At 47.7% G+C, this 26,754-nt stretch overlaps 1 protein-coding gene across 1 annotated transcript in view; it reads right to left on the bottom strand.

The window, feature by feature from the left end:
- Positions 1 to 211: 211 nt before the first annotated feature.
- LOC135534177 (VPS10 domain-containing receptor SorCS2-like) overlaps positions 212 to 26,754 on the bottom strand; it is a gene marked incomplete at its 3' end in the record, with an annotated part of 35,511 nt that continues 8,968 nt past the window's right edge. The window contains exons 3-15 of the mRNA XM_064961285.1: positions 26,332 to 26,408; positions 26,095 to 26,186; positions 21,963 to 22,070; positions 12,174 to 12,294; positions 11,816 to 11,949; positions 10,425 to 10,553; positions 9,972 to 10,143; positions 8,105 to 8,425; positions 7,432 to 7,555; positions 3,088 to 3,200; positions 2,689 to 2,811; positions 1,722 to 1,837; positions 212 to 359 (exon numbers count right to left, since the gene is read on the bottom strand). Coding sequence (XP_064817357.1) covers positions 212 to 359; positions 1,722 to 1,837; positions 2,689 to 2,811; positions 3,088 to 3,200; positions 7,432 to 7,555; positions 8,105 to 8,425; positions 9,972 to 10,143; positions 10,425 to 10,553; positions 11,816 to 11,949; positions 12,174 to 12,294; positions 21,963 to 22,070; positions 26,095 to 26,186; positions 26,332 to 26,408 — 1,778 coding nt within the window. The remainder of the gene's footprint in view (positions 360 to 1,721; positions 1,838 to 2,688; positions 2,812 to 3,087; positions 3,201 to 7,431; positions 7,556 to 8,104; positions 8,426 to 9,971; positions 10,144 to 10,424; positions 10,554 to 11,815; positions 11,950 to 12,173; positions 12,295 to 21,962; positions 22,071 to 26,094; positions 26,187 to 26,331; positions 26,409 to 26,754) is intronic.

Genomic DNA, 26,754 nt, shown 5'->3' with positions numbered 1-26,754 from the left:
CCGCCTGAGCCGCCCGTCTGCCCAGCGCCGCCTGAGCCGCCCGTCTGCCCAGCGCCGCCAGCGCCGCCAGTCTACCCAGTGCCGCCAGTCTACCCAGTGCCGCCAGTCTGCCCAGCGCCGCCAGTCTGCCCAGCGCCGCCAGTCTGCCCAGCGCCGCCAGTCTGCCCAGCGCCGCCAGTCTGCCCAGCGCCGCCAGTCTGCCCAGCGCCACCAGTCTGCCCAGCGCCGCCAGTACTGCCAGTCTGCCCAGCGCCGCCAGTCTGCCCAGCGCCGGCAGTCTGCCCAGCGACGTCAGCGCCGCCAGTCTGCCCAGCGCCGTCAGTCTGCCCAGTGCCGCCAGTCGTCCCAGCGCTGCCAGTCTGCATGGAGCAGCCAGAGCTGTCAGTCTGCTTGGAGCAGCCAGAGCTGCCAGTCTGCAGAGCTGCCAGACTCTTCCAGATCTGCCATTCAGCCAAGATCCGCCAGTCAGCCAGGATCCGACATTCAGCCAGGATCTGACATTCAGCCAGGATCTGCCAGAACTGCCAGTCAGCCAGGATCCGCCATTCATCCAGGATCTGCCAGAACTGCCAGTCTGCCAGGATCTTCCAGATCCGCCAGTCAGCCAGGATCCGCCATTCAGCCAGGATCCGCCAGAACTGCCATTCAGCCAGGATCCGCCATTCAGCCAGGATCTGCCAGAACTGCCAGTCAGCCAGGATCCGCCAGTCAGCCAGGATCTTCCAGATCCGCCAGTCAGCCAGGATCCGCCAGTCAACCAGGATCCGCCATTCCGCCAGGATCTGCCGGAACCGACAGTCAGCCAGGATCTGCCGGAACCGCCAGCCAGCCAGAATCTGCTCGATTCATCAACCTGCCTGAGCTTCCTCTCAGTCCTGAGCTTCCTCTCAGTCCTGAGCTTCCTCAGTCCCGAGCTGCCCCTCAGTCCGGAGCTGCCCCTCAGTCCAGTGTGGCCCGTTGTTAGGGTTCCTAGGCCGAGGTTAGTGGCGAGGGTCGCCACTCAAGGGACGCTAAGGAGGGGAACTAAGACAATTATGAAGTGGGGTCCACGTCCAGCGCCAGAGCTGCCACCGCGGACAGATGCCCACCCAGACCCTCCCCTATAGGTTTAGGTTGTGCGTTCGGAGTCCGCACCTTGAGGGGGGGGTACTGTCACGTTCTGACCATCGTTCGTGTGTGTTTTCCTTGTTTTAGTGTTGGTCAGGACGTGAGCTAGGTGGGCATTCTATGTTGTGTGTCTGGTTGGTCCAATTCTATGTTAGGCCTGATATGGTTCTCAATCAGAGGCAGGTGTTAGTCATTGTCTCTGATTGGGAACCATATTTAGGTAGCCTGTTTTGTGTTGGGTTTTGTGGTTGAGTGTTCCTGTCTTTGTGTTTGTGGCACCAGATAGGACTGTTTTGGTTTTTCCACGTTTGTTGTTTTGTAGTGTTCATGTTTATCTGTTTTAATTAAACATGAATCAATATAACCACGCCGCGTTTTGTTCCTCCTCTACTTCACCACAGGAAAACCCTTACAAGGGTGACTAACACGCACCGATCTCCGTCGCTCTCGTGGACGACTCATTAGCTACTAGTCATTTGAAATAGATTGATAAAAACTCAATTATCCATTCAGAGTCAACATGAAACCAAATAATGAAATGGAGAAATGATCTATCATGAAATCATATTTACAACATCACAATGGCATGATTCCAGGAATTAGAACGGTAATACAGGATGCTTTGGTTACCTGCGTTCGGGTCAGCTAGCGTCACCAACACCTGTAGACCTCCTCGTACAATGAAGCTAACGTTGTTGTCGTTGAAGGCCTGCTTGATGGCAGGGATACGCTGTGGAAGAAATGTAAAACACAACCATTACACAGAGGTAAATTACTGCAGTGAGTGACATTTATTTTACTATACCAATATCTACTTGCTGTCAACTGTGACAGTTGTGGAAAAAAAGTCAACAGTTGAATGAGTTGCAGAGGTAATTGGAAATAAAAAATGTTTTCATGAATTGGGCTATTTTCTCTTGACCCATGTGGTTTATTTACTAGACACTCAGGGACAATATGGACACAGATATAAAAAGTGAATACTATTTATGAATCAGGATTGGGCTCGATTCCAGTCAATTCCAGTCAATTCAGGAACATTTACATTTGACATTTAAGTCATTTAGCAGACGCTCTTATCCAGAGCGACTTACAAATCGGTGAATTCACCTTCTGACATCCAGTGGAACAGCCACTTTACAATAGTGCATCTAAATCATTTAAGGGGGGGTGAGAAGGATTACTTTATCCTATCCTAGGTATTCCTTGAAGAGGTGGGGTTTCAGGTGTCTCCGGAAGGTGGTGATTGACTCCGCTGTCCTGGCGGAAGAACACTAAAATTCCAATTGCAGTTCTCTTCAACGCTTTTCAATGAGGAACATTTGGAATTGGAGTTTGGTTTTATTTTTGAATTGACTGGGTTTGAAATTAAATTGACCCCAATCCGGATATGAACAATTTAAAAAAAAAAAGATATTAAAGTATAAATTAACTAAGTTACGATAGATTGCCATAGATGTTCCGTTATTTACCAAAATTACTGAAGATTCTGGCAACTTTGGTAAATGACCGGTAGCTTTGGAACCCTAAGTGAGGCTACAGTGTGTCACTTAGTTAGGTATTGTGTGTGTGCTAGTGTACCTTATCCACAAACACGCTCCTCTTATCACGCTGGCTCTCTGGTGGGAGAACGTACAGGTCAGCTGTGGTGGGCAGTCCCCGCTTCACCATGGTTACCAGGGACACCCGGGGGATACCTGTGATCTGGGGGTTAAAGGTCATGGTCAAAAACTACCCCTTATGGGACTTGTGTCCCCTGTTACGACCTGGTTCATGTTCCAACTAACAAGTTCAGGTTGACCCTCTTCCATTTCCAAAATGTTTGTTTTTCTCCCATTTCAATATTATCATCTCTATCAAATCGAATCATTGAACATATTGAAGCCAATGCAGATACTATCATGATGTATCCTGAAGAATAGAGTGCTCGTGTTACGTTACAGCATCAGGTCATGTATGAGGTGAGTACAGTAGACCCACCTTTGCCAATATCTTGGTGACCACCTGACCCACGTCCTCCCTCCACTCTGGAATGTTTGGGTTGAGGCGGTCCAGGTTACTGCTGAAGGCAAGGGGGATGACCTGGAAACGGTCTGGGATCAAATAGAACACACAGGAAGTCAACACCAAAGGCAACCATTTTGGGTTACAGCATTCAGAATGAACAATAATGGAGGCCTCCATATTAATGACACCATAGTCATTTCTACTGTTTGGAGGCTTTAGAATAAGTGAACAGTTTCTCATTATCTCACAACGCCTGCTTCTGCAGTATGTTTATTCTGTATCGTCAGTTCCCTTGGGGGTAAGATAATACAGTACATTTCTGCTCAGTTAGCAATCTCTCATGAATAAATCAAACTCCTCTATGGACATCGTTACCCAGTGACACAGCAGCACATGACATCATGGAGAACCCAGGAACTAGAGCTATTAAAAACAAAAAAATAAGTAGGTCTGAAGCTGAAAAAGAACATAAATTCACTGAAGCACCACACACTCCACCGATGCTCTACCGAGGTTTCCCTGTTCACAGCGTTGACCTACTACAGTAGCTACAGTATGTTGGTCTATCGTGATTCACACACTCCACCGATGCTCTACCGAGGTTTCCCTGTTCACAGCGTTGACCTACTACAGTAGCTACAGTATGTTGGTCTATCGTGATTCACACACTCCACCGATGCTCTACCGACGTTTCCCTGTTCACAGCGTTGACCTACTACAGTAGCTACAGTATGTTGGTCTATCGTGATTCACACACTCCACCGATGCTCTACCGAGGTTTCCCTGTTCACAGCGTTGACCTACTACAGTAGCTACAGTATGTTGGTCTATCGTGATTCACACACTCCACCGATGCTCTACCGAGGTTTCCCTGTTCACAGCGTTGACCTACTACAGTAGCTACAGTATGTTGGTCTATCGTGATTCACACAATGTGTATGCAGGTTGCTTAGGATATCAAACAGCCTGGCTTGGACAACGGTAGACAGTGTCCTTCGCTCCTAAAAAACTCAGATAATACTTTTATTTCCCTTTTTTCTTTTGACCCATAGACAATCAGGGGAAATGCAGAATTTCAAAAGTGTCACACAATTGGAAGGCGAATTGTAGGCTGCAATCACACCCTGTCCATTGCCACTCAACAATGCTTTTTATGAGCCACCTAATCATTTTCAATAAGCATACCCGTGCACCGTCATAGGATGCCACCTTTCCAACAAGTCAGTCTGTCAAAGTTCTGCCCTGCTAGAGCTCGGAGCAACAACAGCTCACACAAAGAGACATCCGAGTGCTGAAACGCGCTGTGCGTAAAAATTGTCTGTCCTCGGTTACAACACTCACTACCGAGTTCCAAACTGCCTCTGGGAACATCTTCAGCACAAGAGCTGTTCATCAGGAGCTTCATGAAATGGGTTTCCATGGCCAAGCGGCCGTACACAAGCCTAAGATCACCACACCTTCTCTGGAGTGATTGAATCCCGCTTCACCATTTGGCAGTCCGACGGACGAATCTGGGCTTAGCAGATGCCAGGAGGACGCTACCTGCCCCAATGCATAGTGCCAAATGGAAAGATTGGTGGAGGAGGAATAATGGGCTGGGGCTGTTAATCATGGTTCGGGCTAGGCCCCTTAGTTCCAGTGAAGGGAAATCTTAACGCGACAGCATACAGTGACATTCTAGATGATTCTGTGTTTCCAACTTCGTGGCAACAATTTGAGGAAGGCCCTTTCCTGTTTGAGCATGACAATGCCCCCGTGCACAAAGCGAGGTCCATACAGAAATGGTTTGTCAAGATCGCTGTGGAAAAACTTGACTGGCCTCCACAGAGCCCTGACCTCAACCCCATCGAACACCTTTGGGATGAATTGGAGCCAGGCCTAATCGCCCAACACCAGTGCCCAACCTCACTAATGCTCGTGGCTGAATGGAAGCAAGCACCCACAGCAATGTTCCAACATTTAGTGGGACGCCTTCCCAGAAGAGTGGAGGCTGTTATAGCAGCAAAGGGGGACCAACTCCATATTAATGCCCTTGATTTTGGAATGAGATGTTCGACGAGCAGGTGTCCACATACTTTTTTCATGCAGTGTACCATTTATCTTCTTAAAATCTGATTTTAAACCTAACCCTAACCTCCTTCCTACCACACTGCTAACCTTAAGCCTAACCCTAACCTCCTTCCTACCACACTGCTAACCTTAAGCCTAACCCTAACCTCCTTCCTACCACACTGCTAACCTTAAGCCTAACCCTAACCTCCTTCCTACCACACTGCTAACCTTAAGCCTAACCCCTAACCTCCTTCCTACCACACTGCTAACCTTAAGCCTAACCCTAACCTCCTTCCTACCACACTGCTAACCTTAAGCCTAACCCTAACCTCCTTCCTACCACACTGCTAACCTTAAGCCTAACCCTAACCTCCTTCCTACCACACTGCTAACCTTAAGCCTAACCCTAACCTCCTTCCTACCACACTGCTAACCTTAAGCCTAACCCTAACCTCCTTCCTACCACACTGCTAACCTTAAGCCTAACCCTAACCTCCTTCCTACCACACTGCTAACCTTAAGCCTAACCCTAACCTCCTTCCTACCACACTGCTAACCTTAAGCCTAACCCTAACCTCCTTCCTACCACACTGCTAACCTTAAGCCTAACCCTAACCTCCTTCCTACCACACTGCTAACCTTAAGCCTAACCCTAACCTCCTTCCTACCACACTGCTAACCTTAAGCCTAACCCTAACCTCCTTCCTACCACACTGCTAACCTTAAGCCTAACCCTAACCTCCTTCCTACCACACTGCTAACCTTAAGCCTAACCCTAACCTCCTTCCTAACCACACTGCTAACCTTAAGCCTAACCCTAACCTCCTTCCTAACCACACTGCTAACCTTAAGCCTAACCCTAACCTTAACCTTTTTATAAAGTGTATAAATATCTGTTGCACCTACAAAAACATATTCAGTCCAAATGGATCTGCGTCTACGCCTTACGGACTCTGTACCTAGTTTTAATTCGACGTCTAGAATTTGAGGTTTGAGAGAAAAAAACTGTCTGACAACCCTAATGCTAACGATCCTGTCAAAAACATTTACATTTACATTACATTTAAGTCATTTAGCAGACGCTCTTATCCAGAGCGACTTACAAATTGGTGAATTCACCTTCTGACATCCAGTGGAACAGCCACTTTACAATAGTGCATCCAAATCATTAAGGGGGGGGGGTGAGAAGGATTACTTTATCCTATCCTAGGTATTCCTTGAAGAGGTGGGGTTTCAGGTGTCTCCGGAAGGTGGTGATTGACTCCGCTGTCCTGGCGTCGTGAGGGAGTTTGTTCCACCATTGGGGGGCCAGAGCAGCGAACAGTTTTGACTGGGCTGAGCGGGAACTGTACTTCCTCAATGGTAGGGAGGCGAGCAGGCCAGAGGTGGATGAACGCAGTGCCCTTGCTTGGGTGTAGGGCCTGATCAGAGCCTGGAGGTACTGCGGTGCCGTTCCCCTCACAGCTCCGTAGGCAAACACAGTATAGTGGTTCTCGGCAACGGCCAGACGGATCATGACGAGGGGCGGGAGGTGTGTTGTGTACCTCATTTCAAGTTGGTTTGTGAATTTTCATAGATTTTCTTTAGTGGCATATTGAATTTAACATTGAGCTTCAACCAATGCATATACATATAACGTAATTCATATAATAACATAGTTGATGTACATCTAGGTTTGCAAAGCTACTGGTAGTTTACCAAAGTTACCTGAATCATCAGTAATCTATGGTAATCTATCGTAACTTTGGTAATTTATACTTGAATAACTTGTAAAAAATGTATTAATTTATATCTGTGTCCACATTGTCCATGAGTTTCTAGTAGAGAAAATAGCCCAATGAATGAAAATAGCATCTCATCAACAATTAACTCTGCAACTCGTCCAGCTAATCAGTTTTTTTCCACAACTGCCACCAGTTTGACGGCAAAACATTGACAACAAATACATATTGACATAGTAACATAAAAAAGTGTATAAATGAATATATATAAAGGATGTGTCATGCTGAAACACTGACATTAAACACCAGTGGTAATCACTAAGTTGATGGTTTATATTTAGGATAAGGTTTTACAGCTTTGTCATTCAATTTTTCATTTGAAATTGTAATTATTTATGTGACATATTTGACATGTGATAAGGCCACACCGAGGGCCAGAGATAATTACAGACACCTGCAAAAATCTATATCAAATCCTTGAAAGATACAAGAATTCTGGTAGATATCAATAATAATTAGCACTGTAATGTTCCCTCTCTCTTACCGTAGACGTGGACGTTCTTGGTGTCCTGCACCATGGAGCGTCCGTTAGAGGCCTGGACGGTGACAGACACCTCTCCTTCCTCAGGGAACCTCGTTATCAGACTGTTCCCCAGGGACATCTTGGGCTGAATGGGACACATTAAAATACATTGATTCGTTCACCAGTGCTAAGCTTAGCTTTTTTCTCTTCACAAAGAGAATTTGGCCTACGGCTCAGATCAACCCTTGAGGTTTAGCTTCCATCACCTACTGGAGAAACATTTGAACCTGTAGGTTGTGTGTGCGTGAGGTGTGTGTGTGTGTGCGTGTGTAAGGTGTGTGTTAGAATACATTACCTGTAGGTTGTGTGTGTATAAGGTGTGTGTGTGTGCGTGTGTAAGGTGTGTGTTAGAATACATTACCTGCAGGTTGTGTGCGTGAGGTGTGTGTGTGTGCGTGTGTAAGGTGTGTGTTAGAATACATTACCTGTAGGTTGTGTGCGTGAGGTGTGTGTGTGTCAGTATGAATTACCTGTAGGTTGTGTGTGTGTGAGGTGTGTGTTAGTATACATTACCTGTAGGTTATGTGTGTGTGAGGTGTGTGTTAGTATACATTACCTGTAGGTTATGTGTGTGTGAGGTGTGTGCGTGTGTGTGTGTGTGTGTGTGTGTGAGGTGTGTGTCAGTATGCATTACCTGCAGGTTGTCTCCTATCCACCAGTAGAAGACAGTCAGGTTGGCCTCAAAGGGAAGTACCACAGCTGTCAGGTTGACTTCCTGGTTAATCCCGGCGATGGGAACTACTTCTAGGTGAACTTCCTGTAGAGGGGCTGTGACCTGGATATATATGGTGGCCTGGTCGTGTCCGGCAACGTTCTCAGCCTTGACGGTGACGCGGTAGACTCCCTGCTGATCGTAGCGGTGCTGGATGGGTTCGTCTGTCACCGTCAGGTTCTGGTAGATGGCCCTCATCCCGTCCCCCAGATCCACCTGGTACTTAGTGCTGCTGGTGTCACCCTGGGTGAGGGAGGAGGTACAGGAAGAGAACGTCACTGAACTGAGAACTGGGATAAACTAATGCTCTATTTCATCTCGTTGCAGTTATAAGGAGTCGCGTGTGAGTCATCATAAACTTGCATTCGGAAAACAGGGGGGAAATCTCTTTTTTATTTATTTATTTATTTTATTTCACCTTTATTTAACCAGGTAGGCAAGTCTAGAACAAGTTCTCATTTATAATTGCGACCTGGCCAAGATAAAGCAAAGCAGTTCGACACATACAACAACACAGAGTTACACATGCAATAAAACAAACATACAGTCAATAATACAGTAGAAAAATAAGTCAATATACGATGTGAGCAAATGAGGTGAGATAAGGGAGGTAAAGGCAAAAAAAGGCATGGTGGCGAAGTAAATACAATATAGCAAGTAAAACACTGGAATGGTAGATTTGCAGTGGAAGAATGTGCAAAGTAGAGATAGAAATAATGGGGTGCAAAGGAGCAAAATAAATAAATACAGTAGGGGAAAAGGTAGTTGTTTGGGCTAAATTATAGGTGGGCTATGTACAGATGCAGTAATCTGTGAGCTGCTCTGACAGCTGGTGCTTAAAGCTAGTGAAGGAGATAAGTGTTTCCAGTTTCAGAGATTTTTGTAGTTCATTCCAGTCATTGACAGCAGAGAACTGGAAGGAGAGGCGGCCAAAGGATGAATTGGTTTTGGGGGTGACCAGAGAGATAATCCTGCTGGAGCGCGTGCTACAGGTGGGTGCTGCTATGATAACCAGTGAGCTGAGATAAGGGGGGACTTTACCTAGCAGGGTCTTGTAGATGACCTGTAGCCAGTGGGTTTGGCGACGAGTATGAAGCGAGGGCCAGTCAACGAGAGCATACAGGTCGCAGTGGTGGGTAGTATATGGGGCTTTGGTGACAAAACGGATGGCACTGTGATAGACTGCATCCAATTTATTGAGTAGAGTATTGGAGGCTATTTTATAAATGACATGGCCCGAAGTCCAGGATAGGTAGGATGGTCAGTTTATGTTTGGCAGCATGAGTGAAGGATGCTTTGTTGCGAAATAGGAAGCCAATTCTAGATTTAACTTTGGATTGGAGATGTTTGATGTGAATCTGGAAGGAGAGTTTACAGTCTAACCAGACACCTAGGTATTTGTAGTTGTCCACATATTCTAAGTCAGAACCGTCCAGGGTAGTGATGCTGGACGGGCGTGCAGCTGCAGGCAGCAATCGGTTGAACAGCATGCATTTAGGTTTACTTGTATTTAAGAGCAGTTGGAGGCCACGGAAGGAGAGTTGTATGGCATTGAAGCTCATCTGGAGGTTTATTAACACAGTGTCCAAACAAGGGCCAGAAGTATACAGAATGGTGTTGTCTGCGTAGAGGTGGATCAGAGACTCACCTGGCTATGGCTATTACTAACTGGCTATTGTAACAATCACACAGACAAAGTCACAAAAACACATAAATTTACTCCACACAGCCACACACAACTACCCCACCCCCAGGATTTGCTCTCAATTCTGACTTAAGTAAACAGTACCTGCTCCTGGTGGACAATGAAGGTGATGTCATCACCAGGCGCCACAGCCAGCATCTGTCCTTTGATGCCCAGCTGGAGGCCTCTGGGCGGCAGCAGAGGACAGGTGTGCTGCTTGGCGCTCTGCTGCTTGTTCACTCCCCCTTCACACAAGTTGGACACAACCTTCCTGTACCTGCAACACAGCCGTACCAACGTCAGAAAACAGGGAGTGAAAAAAAAGGTGCAGGATACACACAACATTTTTACAAAGACAGGAGTGTGTGTGTGTGTGTGTGTGTGTGTGTGTGTGTGTGTGTGTGTGTGTGTGTGTGTGTGTGTGTGTGTGTGTGTGTGTGTGTGTGTGTGTGTGTGTGTGTGTGTGTGTGTGTGTGTGTGTGTGTGTGTGTGTGTGTGTGTGTGTGTGTGTGTGTGTGTGTGTGTGCAGGTCCTTGCGTGTATGCTACTATTCCTCACCCAGTACTGGACTCAAAGTTGTGTCCCTGGTGACAGTCGTCGGGCGGTGAGTCTGGGTCGTGCCAGAAGTCAGCGAAGCATCTATCTCCCTCTGTTTTGAGGCTCTGGGCACGTTCAAACCCATAGTCACTGAACACACAGAGGAAGAGGAGAACGTTAACCCCAGACACTGTCCTAAGGCTAGTTAGTGTTGCTCCCCCTGATGGTTGAGGCTAGGATTGGAGGATGGTAAACTGGTTCTAGTACAGTAGATAAGGGTAAACTGGTTCTAGAACAGTAGATAAGGGTAAACTGGTCCTAGAACAGTAGATAAGGGTAAACTGGTCATAGAACAGTAGATAAGTGTAAACTGGTTCTAGAACAGTAGATAAGGGTAAACTGGTTCTAGAACAGTAGATAAGGGTAAACTGGTTCTTGAACAGTAGATAAGGGTAAACTGGTTTGAGAACAGTAGATAAGGGTAAACTGGTCCTAGAACAGTAGATAAGGGTAAAATGGTTCGAGAACAGTAGATAAGGGTAAACTGGTCCTAGAACAGTAGATAAGTGTAAACTGGTTCTAGAACAGTAGATAAAGGTAAACTGGTTCTAGAACAGTAGATAAGGGTAAACTGGTTCTAGAACATGTAGATAAGGGTAAACTGGTTCTAGAACAGTAGATAAGGGTAAACTGGTTCTAGAACAGTAGATAAGGAGAACAGTAGATAAGGGTAAACTGGTCCTAGAACAGTAGATAAGGGTAAACTGGTCCTAGAACAGTAGATAAGTGTAAACTGGTTCTAGAACAGTAGATAAAGGTAAACTGGTTCTAGAACAGTAGATAAGGGTAAACTGGTTCTAGAACATGTAGATAAGGGTAAACTGGTTCTAGAACAGTAGATAAGGGTAAACTGGTTCTAGAACAGTAGATAAGGGCAAACTGGTTCTAGAACAGTAGATAAGGGTAAACTGGTTCTAGAACAGTAGATAAGGGTAAACTGGTTCTAGAACAGTAGATAAGGGTAAACTGGTCCTAGAACAGTAGATAAGGGTAAGTTCCTTCCAGTTTGCAGAGAAAGGGCAAAGGTCAAATACAGTTCATGAGCTCAATGATCGATAGACACCAACATCACACACGCCAACAGGATCAATATCAATTATCTAGTCTACATACAGCATTGATTGATTGTTTTTAGTGAATTATAGTGTTATTCTCATTCAGGAACAGAGTTGGAAATGAAAGATGATCCTCATTGAAAATACTTCTATTGGATTTTCAATTCATCTCCTAAACAGAAAAGGAATCGAAGCCTAACCCTGACTGTGACGCATATCATATTTGTTTATCTCAAGTCTATACCTTAAGTATAGTCTATTGCACTAGAGTGTGTTGGCTCTGATGTGGTGTCTCACCAGTTGAAGTCTTTCTCGGAGCACTGGCAGGGCTTGGTAGTCAGGGCGGAGGTGTAGCTCCTCCCCTTGATACAGAACGCAGTGTCCTTCCTCTTCCTGAAACTCCTCTCCTGACCCATGATGCACTTCTCTCCCTGAGGAGGGCCAAAAGTATACATTTGCTAACTGTAAAGGTGCAGGATACACACAACATTTTTACAAAGACAGGAGTGTGTGTGTGTGTGTGTGTGTGTGTGTGTGTGTGTGTGTGTGTGTGTGTGTGTGTGTGTGTGTGTGTGTGTGTGTGTGTGTGTGTGTGTGTGTGTGTGTGTGTGTGTGTGTGTGTGTGTGTGTGTGTGAGTGTATGTGTGTTGAGTACCTGCAGATCTGTGAGTTTCCAGGAGTCGTAGTCTCCCTCTGTACATTGTCTGGGGAATGACTGTCTGAAGTCCACCTTGACCAGCTCCCAGTCTGACCGATAGCTGATGTGACCGAACACCCTGGAGGGAGAGACACACAGGAGAAATACAGATCTAATATGATCATATTATCATCACTTTGATGTCTGTTTACTGTCTACTGTCTTAGAAAACTGTAGATATTTCTTCATAAAGACTAGAGACGTGACTCCTGTACCATATCCACTGTCCACGGTCTCAGCCAACCCCCTCTTTTGGGAACAAGGCAGTCTGAAAGTGGCATTGTGACATGACAGCGCTCCAGCCAGACTCTTTTCATCAGCACTAATGAGTAGGGATCCACTTAAGGGCTCCTGGAAATCATACCTTTCTATAGTCCTTACTTTGCATATTAAACACACAGATGCCCCAGTAAATTATGAGGGCCTTCAAAGCCATTGACTGCTCTGCACATAAGATTGGCTTGGCGTTAATGTGTTTTTTTTTTCAAAGGCATTCATAAAAGCATCGAATGATAGAAGATCAAATTGAGTTGTACAATGTATATCCACTAGGTGGCGATATACCATTAGGTAAAAAGGAGGAAATACAAAAATGTACTTGTGTATTTAAAGTGGAACAATTCCAAGTCTGCATGTTCTTTAAGGAATAAATTGATGTGAAAACATGGCATCAGTTGTGTTATGTATGCGACAATGTAACCCGGGTGTCTGGTTAGACTGTAAACTCTTCTTCTGGACTCATATCAAACATCTCCAATCCAAAATCAAATCTAGAATCGGCTTTCTATTTCACAACAAAGCCTCCTTCACGCACGCCACCAAACTTACCCTAGTAAAACTGACTATCCTACCAATCCTTGACTTCGGCGATGTCATCTACAAAATAGCTTCCAATACTCTACTTAGCAAATTGGATGTAGTCTATCACAGTGCCATCCGTTTTCTTACCAAATCAACTTATACCACCCACCACTGCAACCTGTATGCTCTAGTCGGCTGGCCCTCGCTACATATTCGTCGCCAGACCCACTGGCTCCAGGTCATCTATAAGTGTCTGATAGGTAATCCTGCGCCTTATCTCAGCTCACTGGTCACGATAACACCCACCCGTAGCACGTACTCCAGCAGGTATAACTCACTGGTCATCCCCAAAGCCAACACCTCTTTTGGCCGCTTTTCCTTCCAGTTCTCTGCTGCCAATGCCTGGAACGAATTGCAAAAATCGCTGAAGCTGGAGACTTACATTTCCCTCACTATCTTTAAACATCAGCTATCTGAGCAGTTAGCCGATCGCTGCAGCTACATAGTCCATCTGTAAATAGCCCAGCCAATCTACCTACCTCATCCCCATATTGTTTTTATTTACTTTGCTGCTCTTTTTGCACACCAGTATCACTACTTACACACCATCATCTGCTCATTTATCACTCCAGTGTTAATCTGCTAAATTGCAATTACTTCGCTATTATGGCCTATTTATTGCCTACCTCCTCATGCCATTTGCACACACTGTATATAGACATACTTTTTTTCTATTATGTTATTGACTGTTGTTTATTCCATGTGTAACTCTGTGTTGTTATTTCTGTCGCACTGCTTTGATTTATCTTGTCCAGGTCGCAGTTGTAAATGAGAACGTGTTCTCAAGTAGCCTACCTGGTTAAATAAAGGTGAAATATAATAAATAAAAATAAAACCCATTGTAATAGGATGTAACCCATTCTAACAGGATTTAATCCATTCTAATAGGATTTTAGGATTTAACCCATTCTAATAGGATTTTAGGATTTAACCCATTCTAATAGGATTTTAGGATTTAACCCATTCTAATAGGATTTTAGGATTTAACCCATTCTAATAGGATTTTAGGATTTAACCCATTCTAATAGGATTTTAGGATTTAACCCATTCTAATAGGATTTTAGGATTTAACCCATTCTAATAGGATTTTAGGATTTAACCCATTCCAACAGGTATTAACCCATTCTAATAGGATTTAACCCATTCTAATAAGATTTAACCCATTCTAATAGGATTTAACCCATTCTAACAGGATTGAACCCATTCTAATAGGATTTAACCCATTCGAATAGGATTTAAGGATTTAACCCATTCTAATAGGATTTTAGGATTTATCCCATTCTAATAGGATTTAACCCATTCTAATAAGATTTAACCCATTCTAACAGGATTTAACCCATTCTAACAGGATTTAACCAATTCTAATAGGATTTAACCCATTCTAACAGGATTTAACCCATTCTAATAGGATTTAACCCATTCTAACAGGATTTAACCCATTCTAACAGGATTTAACCCATTCTAATAGGATTTAACCCATTCTAATAGGATTTAACCCATTCTAATAGGATTTAACCCATTCGAACAGGATTTAATCCATTCTAATAGGCAGAAAATTACTCTCTATTGTGAATGGTGGATGTCAGCCCACAAATAAGAGGCTGTTGTGTTATCCCCCTCCCTCTCCCTCTCCCTCTCCCTCCTTCTCTCTCTCCCTCTCTCTCTCTCTCTCTCTCTCTCTCTCTCTCTCTCCCCCTCTCTCTCTCTCTCTCTCTCTCCCCCCCCTCTCTCTCTCTCTCCCTCTCCCTCTCCCTCTCCTTCCCCTCTCCCTCTCCCTTCTTCTCTCTCTCTCTCTCCCTCTCTCTCTCTCTCTCTCTCTCTCTCTCTCTCTCTCTCCTTCTCTCTCTCTCTCCCCCCCCTCTCTCTCTCTCTCTCTGTCAATCTAGCATGTGACAAGTCACAGTTTTTACCTCCCAAGGCTCTTGTCATTAGTATGTGTAGAGCACTCTCTCCCTTCCAGCCTGTCCTTGCTGCTAAGTCCCTGGTCAAAGAGTCTTCCACCGTCAAAAATCGAAGTCAGTTGTCCTCTACATGTAAATATACATTTGGAAATTGTAGCTCTTATCCAGAACGATTTCCAGGAGCAATTAGGGCTAATTGCCTTGCTCAAGGGAACATTGACAGACTTTTCACCTAGTCTACTCGAGGATTCAAACCAGTAGCCTTTCGGTTACTGTCCCAACGAAGGAAGCAGATGGGGCATGTGTGTGAGTCATCCCTGACAATTGTTGTTATGTTATTTCAGGATTGTGTCCTCTCTCTACACCACCCTCCACCACCACCATCTCTGTTACACCCCCCTCCACCATCTCTGTTACACCCCCCTCCACCACCACCATCTCTGTTACACCCCCCTCCACCATCTCTGTTACACCCCCCTCCACCATCTCTGTTACACCCCCCTCCACCATCTCTGTTACACCCCCCTCCACCACCATCTCTGTTACACCCCCCTCCACCACCACCGTCTCTGTTACACCCCCTCCACCACCAACATCTCTGTTACACCCCCTCCACCACCACCATCTCTGTTACACCCCCTCCACCACCACCATCTCTGTTACACCCCCTCCACCACCACCATCTCTGTTACACCCCCTCCACCACCACCATCTCTGTTACACCCCCTCCACCTCCACCATCTCTGATACACCCCCTCCACCACCACCATCTCTGTTACACCCCCTCCACCACCATCTCTGTTACACCCCCCTCCACCACCACCGTCTCTGTTACACCCCCCTCCACCACCATCTCTGTTGCACCCCCTCCACCACCACCGTCTCTGTTACACCCCCTCCACCACCAACATCTCTGTTACACCCCCTCCACCACCACCATCTCTGTTACACCCCCTCCACCACCACCATCTCTGTTACACCCCCTCCACCACCACCATCTCTGTTACACCCCCTCCACCACCACCATCTCTGTTACACCCCCCTCCACCTCCACCATCTCTGATACACCCCCTCCACCACCACCATCTCTGTTACACCCCCTCCGCCACCACCATCCCTGTTACACCCCCTCCAAAATCTCTGCTACACCCCCTCCACCATCTCTGTTACACCCCCTCCACCACCACCACCATCTCTGCTACACCCCTCCACCATCTCTGTTACACCCCCTCCACTATCTCTGTTACACCCCCTCCACCATATCTGTTACACCCCTCCACCATCTCTGTTACACCCCCTCCACCTCCACCATCTCTGTTACAGCCCCCTCCACCATCTCTGTTACACCCCCTCCACCATCTCTGTTACACCCCCTCCACCATCTCTGTTACACCCCCTCCACCACCACCGTCTCTGTTACACCCCCCTCCACCACCACCATCTCTGTTACACCCCCCTCCACTATCTCTGTTACACCCCTCCACCATATCTGTTACACCCCCTCCACCATCTCTGTTACACCCCCTCCACCTCCACCATCTCTGTTACACCCCCTCCACCATCTCTGTTACACCCCCTCCACTATCTCTGTTACACCCCCTCCACCATCTCTGTTACACCCCCCTCCGCCATCTCTGTTACACCCCCTCCACCATCTCTGTTACACCCCCTCCACCTCCACCATCTCTGTTACACCCCCTCCACCACCACCATCTCTGTTACACCCCCTCCACCATCTCTGTTACACCCCCCTCCACCATCTCTGTTACACCCCCTCCACCATCTCTGTTACACCCCCTCCGCCATCTCTGTTACACCCCCTCCACCATCTCTGTTACACCCCCTCCACCTCCACCATCTCTGTTACACCCCCTCCACCACCACCATCTCTGTTACACCCCCCTCCACCATCTCTGTTACACCCCCCTCCACCTCCACCATCTCTGTTACACCCCCTCCACTATCTCTGTTACACCCCCTCCACCATATCTGTTACACCCCCTCCACCATCTCTGTTACACCCCCTCCACCACCACCATCTCTGTTACACCCCCTCCACCACCACCGTCTCTGTTACACCCCCTCCACCACCACCATCTCTGTTACACCCCCTCCACCACCACCGTCTCTGTTACACCCCTCCACCACCACCATCTCTGTTACACCCCTCCACCATCCCTGTTACACCCCCTCCACCTCCACCATCTCTGTTACACCCCCTCCACCACCACCATCTCTGTTACCCCCCTCCACCACCACCATCTCTGTTACACCCCCTCCACCATCTCTGCTACACCCCCTCCACCATCTCTGTTACACCCCCTCCACCACCACCATCTCTGCTACACCCCCTCCACCTCCACCATCTCAGTTACACCCCCCTCCACCATCTCTGTTACACCACCCCCTCCACCACCACCATCTCTGTTACACCCCCCTCCACCACCACCATCTCTGTTACACCCCCTCCACCATCTCTTTTACACCCCCCTCCACCTCCACCATCTCTGTTACACCCCCCTCCACCATCTCTGTTACACCCCCTCCACCATCTCTGTTACACCCCCTCCACCACCACCGTCTCTGTTACACCCCCCTCCACCACCACCGTCTCTGTTACACCCCTCCACCATCTCTGTTACACCCCCTCCACCATATCTGTTACACCCACCTCCACCATCTCTGTTACACCCCCTCCACCTCCACCATCTCTGTTACACCCCCTCCACCATCTCTGTTACACCCCCTCCACTATCTCTGTTACACCCCCCTCCACCATATCTGTTACACCCCCTCCACCATCTCTGTTACACCCCCTCCACCACCACCGTCTCTGTTACACCCCTCCACCACCACCGTCTCTGTTACACCCCTCCACCACCACCGTTTCTGTTACACCCCCCTCCACCACCACCATCTCTGTTACACCCCCTCCACCATCCCTGTTACACCCCCTCCACCACCACCATCTCTGTTACACCCCCTCCACCATCCCTGTTACACCCCCTCCACCACCACCATCTCTGTTACACCCCCTCCACCTCCACCATCTCTGTTACACCCCCCTCCACCACCACCATCTCTGTTACCCCCTCCACCACCACCATCTCTGTTACACCCCTCCACCATCTCTGCTACACCCCCTCCACCATCTCTGTTACACCCCCTCCACCACCACCATCTCTGCTACACCCCCTCCACCTCCACCATCTCAGTTACACCCCCTCCACCATCTCTGTTACACCACCCCCTCCACCACCACCATCTCTGTTACACCACCCCCTCCACCACCACCATCTCTGTTACACCCCCTCCACCTCCACCATCTCTGTTACACCCCCTCCACCATCTCTGTTACACCCCTCTCCACCACCACCATCTCTGTTACACCCCCTCCACCATCTCTGTTACACCCCCTCCACCATCTCTGTTATACCCCCTCCACCATCTCTGTTACACCCCCTCCACCATCTCTATTACACCTCCCTCCACCACCACCATCTCTGTTACACCCCCCTCCACCACCAACATCTCTGTTACACCCCCCTCCACCACCACCATCTCTGTTACACCCCTCCACCACCACCATCTCTGTTACAACCCCTCCACCATCTCTGTTACACCCCCCTCCACCACCAACATCTATGTTACAACCCCTCCACCACCACCATCTCTGTTACACCCCCCTCCACCATCACCATCTCTGTTACACCCCCTCCACCACCACCATCTCTGTTACACCCCCTCCACCATCCCTGTTACACCCCTCCACCACCACCATCTCTGTTACACCCCTCCACCACCAACATCTCTGTTACACCCCTCCACCACCAACATCTCTGTTACACCCCCTCCACCACCAACATCTCTGTTGCACCCCCTCTACCACCACCATCTCTGTTACTCCCCCTCCACCACCACCATCTCTGTTACACCCCTCCACCATCACCATCTCTGTTACACCCCCTCCACCACCAACATCTCTGTTGCACCCCCTCCACCACCACCATCTCTGTTACTCCCCCTCCACCACCACCATCTCTGTTACACCCCCTCCACCACCACCATCTCTGTTACACCCCCTCCACCATCCCTGTTACACCCCTCCTCCACCACCACCATCTCTGTTACACCCCCTCCACCACCAACATCTCTGTTACACCCACCACCACCATCTCTGTTACACCCCTCCACCACCACCATCTCTGTTACACCCCCTCCACCACCAACATCTCTGTTACACCCCCTCCACCACCACCATCTCTGTTACACCCCCTCCACCACCAACATCTCTGTTGCACCCCCTCCACCACCACCATCTCTGTTACTCCCCCTCCACCACCACCATCTCTGTTACACCCCCTCCACCATCACCATCTCTGTTACACCCCCTCCACCACCAACATCTCTGTTGCACCCCCCTCCACCACCACCATCTCTGTTACTCCCCCTCCACCACCACCATCTCTGTTACACCCCCCTCCACCACCACCATCTCTGTTACACCCCTCCACCATCCCTGTTACACCCCCTCCACCACCACCATCTCTGTTACTCCCCCTCCACCACCACCATCTCTGTTACACCCCCTCCACCATCACCATCTCTGTTACACCCCCTCCACCACCAACATCTCTGTTGCACCCCCCTCCACCACCACCATCTCTGTTACTCCCCTCCACCACCACCATCTCTGTTACACCCCCCTCCACCACCACCATCTCTGTTACACCCCCTCCACCATCCCTGTTACACCCCCTCCACCACCACCATCTCTGTTACACCCCCCTCCACCACCAACATCTCTGTTACACCCACCACCACCATCTCTGTTACACCCCCCTCCACCACCACCATCTCTGTTACACCCCCTCCACCACCAACATCTCTGTTGCACCCCCTCCACCACCACCGTCTCTGTTACTCCCCCTCCACCACCACCATCTCTGTTACACCCCCTCCACCACCACCATCTCTGTTACAACCCCTCCACCATCTCTGTTACCCCCCTCCACCACCAACATCTCTGCTACACCCCCCTCCACCTCCACCATCTCAGTTACACCCCCTCCACCATCTCTGTTACACCACCCCCTCCACCACCACCATCTCTGCTACACCCCCCTCCACCTCCAGCATCTCAGTTACACCCCCTCCACCATCTCTGTTACACCACCCCCTCCACCACCACCATCTCTGTTACACCACCCCCTCCACCACCACCATCTCTGTTACACCCCCCTCCACCTCCACCATCTCTGTTACACCCCCCTCCACCATCTCTGTTACACCCCTCTCCACCACCACCATCTCTGTTACACCCCCTCCACCATCTCTGTTACACCCCCCTCCACCATCTCTGTTACACCCCCCTCCACCATCTCTGTTACACCCCCCTCCACCATCTCTATTACACCTCCCTCCACCACCACCATCTCTGTTACACCCCCTCCACCACCAACATCTCTGTTACACCCCCTCCACCACCACCATCTCTGTTACACCCCCTCCACCACCACCATCTCTGTTACAACCCCTCCACCATCTCTGTTACACCCCCTCCACCACCAACATCTATGTTACAACCCCCTCCACCACCACCATCTCTGTTACACCCCTCCACCATCACCATCTCTGTTACACCCCCCCTCCACCACCACCATCTCTGTTACACCCCCTCCACCATCCCTGTTACACCCCCCTCCACCACCACCATCTCTATTACACCCCCTCCACCACCAACATCTCTGTTACACCCCCCTCCACCACCACCATCTCTGTTACACCCCCTCCACCACCAACATCTCTGTTGCACCCCCTCCACCACCACCATCTCTGTTACTCCCCCTCCACCACCACCATCTCTGTTACACCCCTCCACCATCACCATCTCTGTTACACCCCCCTCCACCACCAACATCTCTGTTGCACCCCCTCCACCACCACCATCTCTGTTACTCCCCCTCCACCACCACCATCTCTGTTACACCCCCCTCCACCAACACCATCTCTGTTACACCCCTCCACCATCCCTGTTACACCCCCTCCACCACCACCATCTCTGTTACACCCCCCTCCACCACCAACATCTCTGTTACACCCACCACCACCATCTCTGTTACACCCCCTCCACCACCACCATCTCTGTTACACCCCCCTCCACCACCACCATCTCTGTTACACCCCTCCACCACCAACATCTCTGTTGCACCCCCCTCCACCACCACCGTCTCTGTTACTCCCCCCTCCACCACCACCATCTCTGTTACACCCCCCTCCACCACCACCATCTCTGTTACTCCTACCACCACCAGAGAGAGAGAGAGAGAGAGAGAGAGAGAGAGAGAGAGAGAGAGAGAGAAGAGGGCAACAGAACATTTTTAAAACCAGGAGAAAACAGAGAAAGAGTGAGAGAAGAACCGTTCTCTCCACATGCACCATCATCTTCCTCACTCGGCTAATCAACCCCTCAAGAAAATCATGGGGGAAACGACCGTGTCATAAAAACGGAAAATTGGGCGCTCCACTCCCCCTAATGGAGATGAGAAATCCCTGCTGGTGCAAAATATGAGTCCTGGAGAGTCAGCTGATCCATATTCCTTCCCTAAGCCCCTTATTTGCAAGCCGAGGAGCCAGGACGTAGGCAGGGTGAGCAGGCTAGGAATGTGAGCTTAGCAGCAGGAGGTGTCACTGAGATTGCAGGATCAATTATCAATATCTCCTGGGTGAATCATCGCCTGGCCATTTCATCTGAAGAATAGGCTCAAGCCAATCAGACACCGCAATGTTGAAGTGATAGCGTTAAGAAACCAATCAATTACTCTGTTACTAGTTGAGAGAGTTGCATTACACCAATGGCAGAGCTTTGGAGAAGAGGTGTCCTTGAAATGGGGCCAATTCTCAGACTGCAAATCTCATAATTCCCTTTCCAAATGACTGTATATAGCTCCATCGACGATTATGGAAGATTCCAGGGCACACTCACGTCATGACCAACGTCTCATCTCCCGGCTCGCTCAAAAGTCCGTCCACGAACACTGAGGTGCTTGTGAAGTTGTGGATGGTCCAGGTGCGTCCCTCATCAATACTGAACCTGAGGAGAAAAGACACCAACACAATCACATCCACTGTATGGAGGTATATAGGCTCTTCTCATCAAGCGGCCATCTTGGATGAGGTAGAAATGAACAGTATTTCTCATACAGTCTCTCTCATACTCTGTGTATATTATCTAATCTGTATCTCTAGTGTGTTTCTCATTATATATTAGTAGGGTTCCTGACTAGCAGGATGTAATGCCGTCACACAAAACAACTATGCATCGATAACTATCATAACTATAGATTTAACTACATAACTAGATGTCTACTGACCTTAAGTTCTTTCTAAAGAATCTCGGAAAAAAGTGAGTCTCCATCTTGGTAGGGTGCCCTGCTGGGTTGTTTGTGGTCACACATGACTTACGGTTCTATAGGTTTTAATAGAACGGCCATCTTGGTAGGGTGCCCTGCTGGGTTGTTTGTGGTCATACATGACTTACGGTTCTATAGGTTTTAATAGAACGGCCATCTTGGTAGGGTGCCCTGCTGGGTTGTTTGTGGTCATACATGACTTACGGTTCTATAGGATTTAATAGAACGGCCATCTTGGTAGGGTGCCCTGCTGGGTTGTTTGTGGTCATACATGACTTACGGTTCTATAGGATTTAATAGAACGGCCATCTTGGTAGGGTGCCCTGCTGGGTTGTTTGTGGTCATACATGACTTACGGTTCTATAGGATTTAATAGAACGGCCATCTTGGAAAGAGGCTCAAAAGCCCCTTCGTAATAGGCTCCTGTCTAGAAGGTTGTTTGTGGTCATACATGACTTACGGTTCTATAGGATTTAATAGAACGGCCATCTTGGAAAGAGGCTCAAAAGCCCCTTCGTAATAGGCTCCTGTCTAGAAGGTTGTTTGTGGTCATACATGACTTACGGTTCTATAGGATTTAATAGAACGGCCATCTTGGAAAGAGGCTCAAAAGCCCCTTCGTAATAGGCTCCTGTCTAGAAGGTTGTTTGTGGTCATACATGACTCACGGTTCTATAGGTTTTAATAGAACGGCCATCTTGGAAAGAGGCTCAAAAGCCCCTTCGTAATAGGCTCCTGTCTAGAAGGTTGTTTGCGGTCATACATGACTTACGGTTCTATAGGTTTTAATAGAACGGCCATCTTGGAAAGAGGCTCAAAAGCCCCTTCGTAATAGGCTCCTGTCTAGAAGGTTGTTTGCGGTCGTACATGCAGTGAGAGGTCAGATTATCCTCAACCACGACTGAGCCGTGACCTGGAACTGGACCACAAGTCATCAGGCTGTTTCGGCGTGGGCTTGTCTTCAGACACGCCACCAGACGCACACGCTAATGTTTACCAAAGCAAGGACTTTAAAATTAGAGGATAAAGTACACAAAGCTAAGCGCGAGCTCGAATGAACCTCCTGTGGCTATGGCCCCCGGATTCAACAGGGTTACATAAGTATGGTTGTGTATTGGAAAGGAATCAACGTGGGATTGAGAAGCAGACGCATGTCTGCAGGCTATGCAATTAATCATGTGCTTACAAGCCTTGAGAATAACTAGAGAAACACACTAGAGAGACAGATTAGATAATATACACAGAGTATGAGAGAGACAGACATTCCAATACTGTACACAGAGAGAATCAGCCAGAGGGAATGGTTTGTTGTTGTCTGTCTGACTCTCTCTTTCTCTTTCTTTTTCTCCTTCCCTCGTTCTTTTTTCCTCCATAACACTCTAAGAACATGTTCAAAGATGAACTTTACCGTGAGGACACAGTGGAGTCCTTTGCTGCAATCTAATCTTTTAATTACACACAAGTGTGTATTTGTGATGAATGAACCACCTCATTCTCTAACACCAATCTGCATGTAATCCATATTTCATACGTACCCTGAATAAGCAAAACGTGGCTGCATTAGAATATGTCCAGATTGACTTCTGAATGTACACATGATTAAGTATAAGCCTTCATGTTTTATTTTGGCATCTCACCTCGTTGAATGTTATGTTTATACATTATTAAAAGCAACATGGCAGCAGTGGGATAATACATGAGCAACCCAAAGCAACCCGCTGCTATTTGTGTTAGAGTGAACCAGAGCCAGGAATTAGCTAAGAAGCGTGTGTGAAGGGAAGTCAGAATATTGGCACGGGGCAGCCTTGAGTTGGGTCCTTTTGCTTTCCAAGGGGCCCCTAAATGAAAGTGAATCTCTGTGATCTACATACATGTATGTGCACTTCTGAGAAGGGGAGAAAAAAAACCTCTCTCTCTCTCTCTCTCTCTCTCTCTCTCTCTCTCTCTCTCTCTCTCTCTCTCTCTCTCTCTCTCTCTCTCTCTCTCTCTCTCATGACGAGATAGTTTACCTTTAAATGCTGGTCACACAGAGCACAGACGCCGATTGTGGCAAGTGTCTCCTAAACAAGCTTTCTGAAAAGCTCTCTCACTCTTGCCTGAAGATATCTACTACAGCCGAGTCCAAAGGCAGTGCTTAGGGTTTAGGAAGTGAAGTGGGAATAAAGTCAAAAGCTGGGGACATAACCTTTATGATGCTATCTTTTTAATTGAACCTTCATTTATCAAGATCATGGCTTCGTTGAGATAAAATCTCCAGGAAGAGATATGATCCACAGGAAAGACCTAGTCTTGTTCAGGTGTCTGTTTTGAAGGTCATATCATTGGTAGCTCCCATTTTTGTAAATTAAGTGTTTGTAAATTAAGAGTATTGGAGTTAAGGATTATTTTGCTGACAGTTAGAGGAGCGTACTTGAATAGTTTGTTGACAGAGGAGCCTACTTGAGCAATTTGTTGACAGGGGAGCCTACTTGAGTAGTTTGTTGACAGAGGAGCCTACTTGAGTAGTTTGTTGACAGAGGAGCCTACTTGAGTAGTTTGTTGACAGAGGAGCCTACTTGAGTAGTTTGTTGACAGAGGATCCTACTTGAGTAGTTTGTTGACAGAGGAGCCTACTTGAGTATATTGTTGACAGAGAATCCTACGTGACTATTCTGTTGACAGTTGGAGGAGCCTACTTGAGTATTTTGTTGACAGGGGAGCCTACTTGAGTATTTTGTTGACAGAGGAGCCTACTTGAGTATATTGTTGACAGAGAATCCTACTTGACTATTCTGTTGACAGTTAGAGGAGCCTACTTTAGTATTTTGTTGACAGAGGAGCCTACTTGAGTAGTTTGTTGACAGAGGAGCCTACTTGAGTAGTTTGTTGACAGAGGAGCCTACTTGAGTATATTGTTGACAGAGAATCCTACTTGACTATTCTGTTGACAGTTAGAGGAGCCTACTTTAGTATTTTGTTGACAGATGAGCCTATTTGACTATTTTGTTGACAGAGGAGTCTACTTGACTATTTTGTTGACAGAGGAGCCTACTTGACTATTTTGTTAACAGTTAGAGGAGCCTACTTGAGTATTTTGTTGACAGGGGAGCCTACTTGAGTATTTTGTTGACAGAGGAGCCTACTTGAGTATATTGTTGACAGAGAATCCTACTTGACTATTCTGTTGACAGTTAGAGGAGCCTACTTTAGTATTTTGTTGACAGAAGAGCCTACTTGAGTAGTTTGTTGACAGAGGAGCCTACTTGAGTAGTTTGTTGACAGAGGAGCCTACTTGAGTATATTGTTGACAGAGAATCCTACTTGACTATTCTGTTGACAGTTAGAGGAGCCTACTTTAGTATTTTGTTGACAGATGAGCCTATTTGACTATTTTGTTGAGAGAGGAGTCTACTTGACTATTTTGTTGACAGAGGAGCCTACTTGACTATTTTGTTAACAGTTAGAGGAGCCTACTTGAGTATTTTGTTGACAGGGGAGCCTACTTGAGTATTTTGTTGAAAGGGGAGCCTACTTGAGTATTTTGTTGACAGAGGAGCCTACTTGAGTATTTTGTTGATGGTTAGAGGTGCCTACGTTAGTATTTTGTTGACAGTTTGATGAGCCTACTTGAGTATATTGTTGACAGTTTGATGAGCCTACTTGAGTATTTTGTTGATGGTTACAGGTGTTTACTTGAGTATTTTGTTGACAGTTAGAGGAGCTTACTTGAGTATTTTGAGAGGGATGGAGGTGTCTTTGATGGCAACGATGACCCCTCCATGGTCCAGGTACAGGATGTGATGCTCCTCCTCAAACACCTGAAGACAGAAAGGAGAATTGCAGGAAATTATGAAAGAGACAGGAAGTGGAAAGTTGGTAAGATGATGACTGCAAGAAATGATCCCATCTCTCCTTTTCAGAAGAGTGGAGAAAAGAGGGGGATAGAGAGAGACTGAGACCTACCTGTCTCCAGGTCTTCCCACAGTCAGAGGTGATGTACATCTCTTCTTTATACTCCACCAGCTGGGAACCCAAGTTACCTGAGAGAGAGAGAGAGAGAGAGAGAGAGAGAGAGAGAGAGAGAGAGAGAGAGAGAGAGAGAGAGAGAGAGAGAGAGAGAGAGAGAGAGAGAGAGAGAGAGAGAGAGAGAGAGAGAGAGAGAGAGAGAGAGACAGGGACAGGGACAGGGACAGGGACAGGGACAGAGAGAGAGAGAGAGACAGGGACAGAGAGAGAGAGAGAGAGACAGGGACAGGGACAGGGACAGGGACAGAGACAGAGAGAGAGAGAGAGAGAGAGAGAGAGAGACAGAGAGAGAGACAGAGAGAGACAGAGAGAGAGAGAGAGAGAGAGAGAGAGAGAGAGAGAGAGAGAGAGAGAGAGAGA

This window comes from Oncorhynchus masou, unplaced genomic scaffold (genome assembly GCF_036934945.1).
Source record: "Oncorhynchus masou masou isolate Uvic2021 unplaced genomic scaffold, UVic_Omas_1.1 unplaced_scaffold_3101, whole genome shotgun sequence".
NCBI classification, from domain to species: domain Eukaryota; kingdom Metazoa; phylum Chordata; class Actinopteri; order Salmoniformes; family Salmonidae; genus Oncorhynchus; species Oncorhynchus masou.
This window is presented reverse-complemented; position numbering and strand designations above follow the sequence as displayed.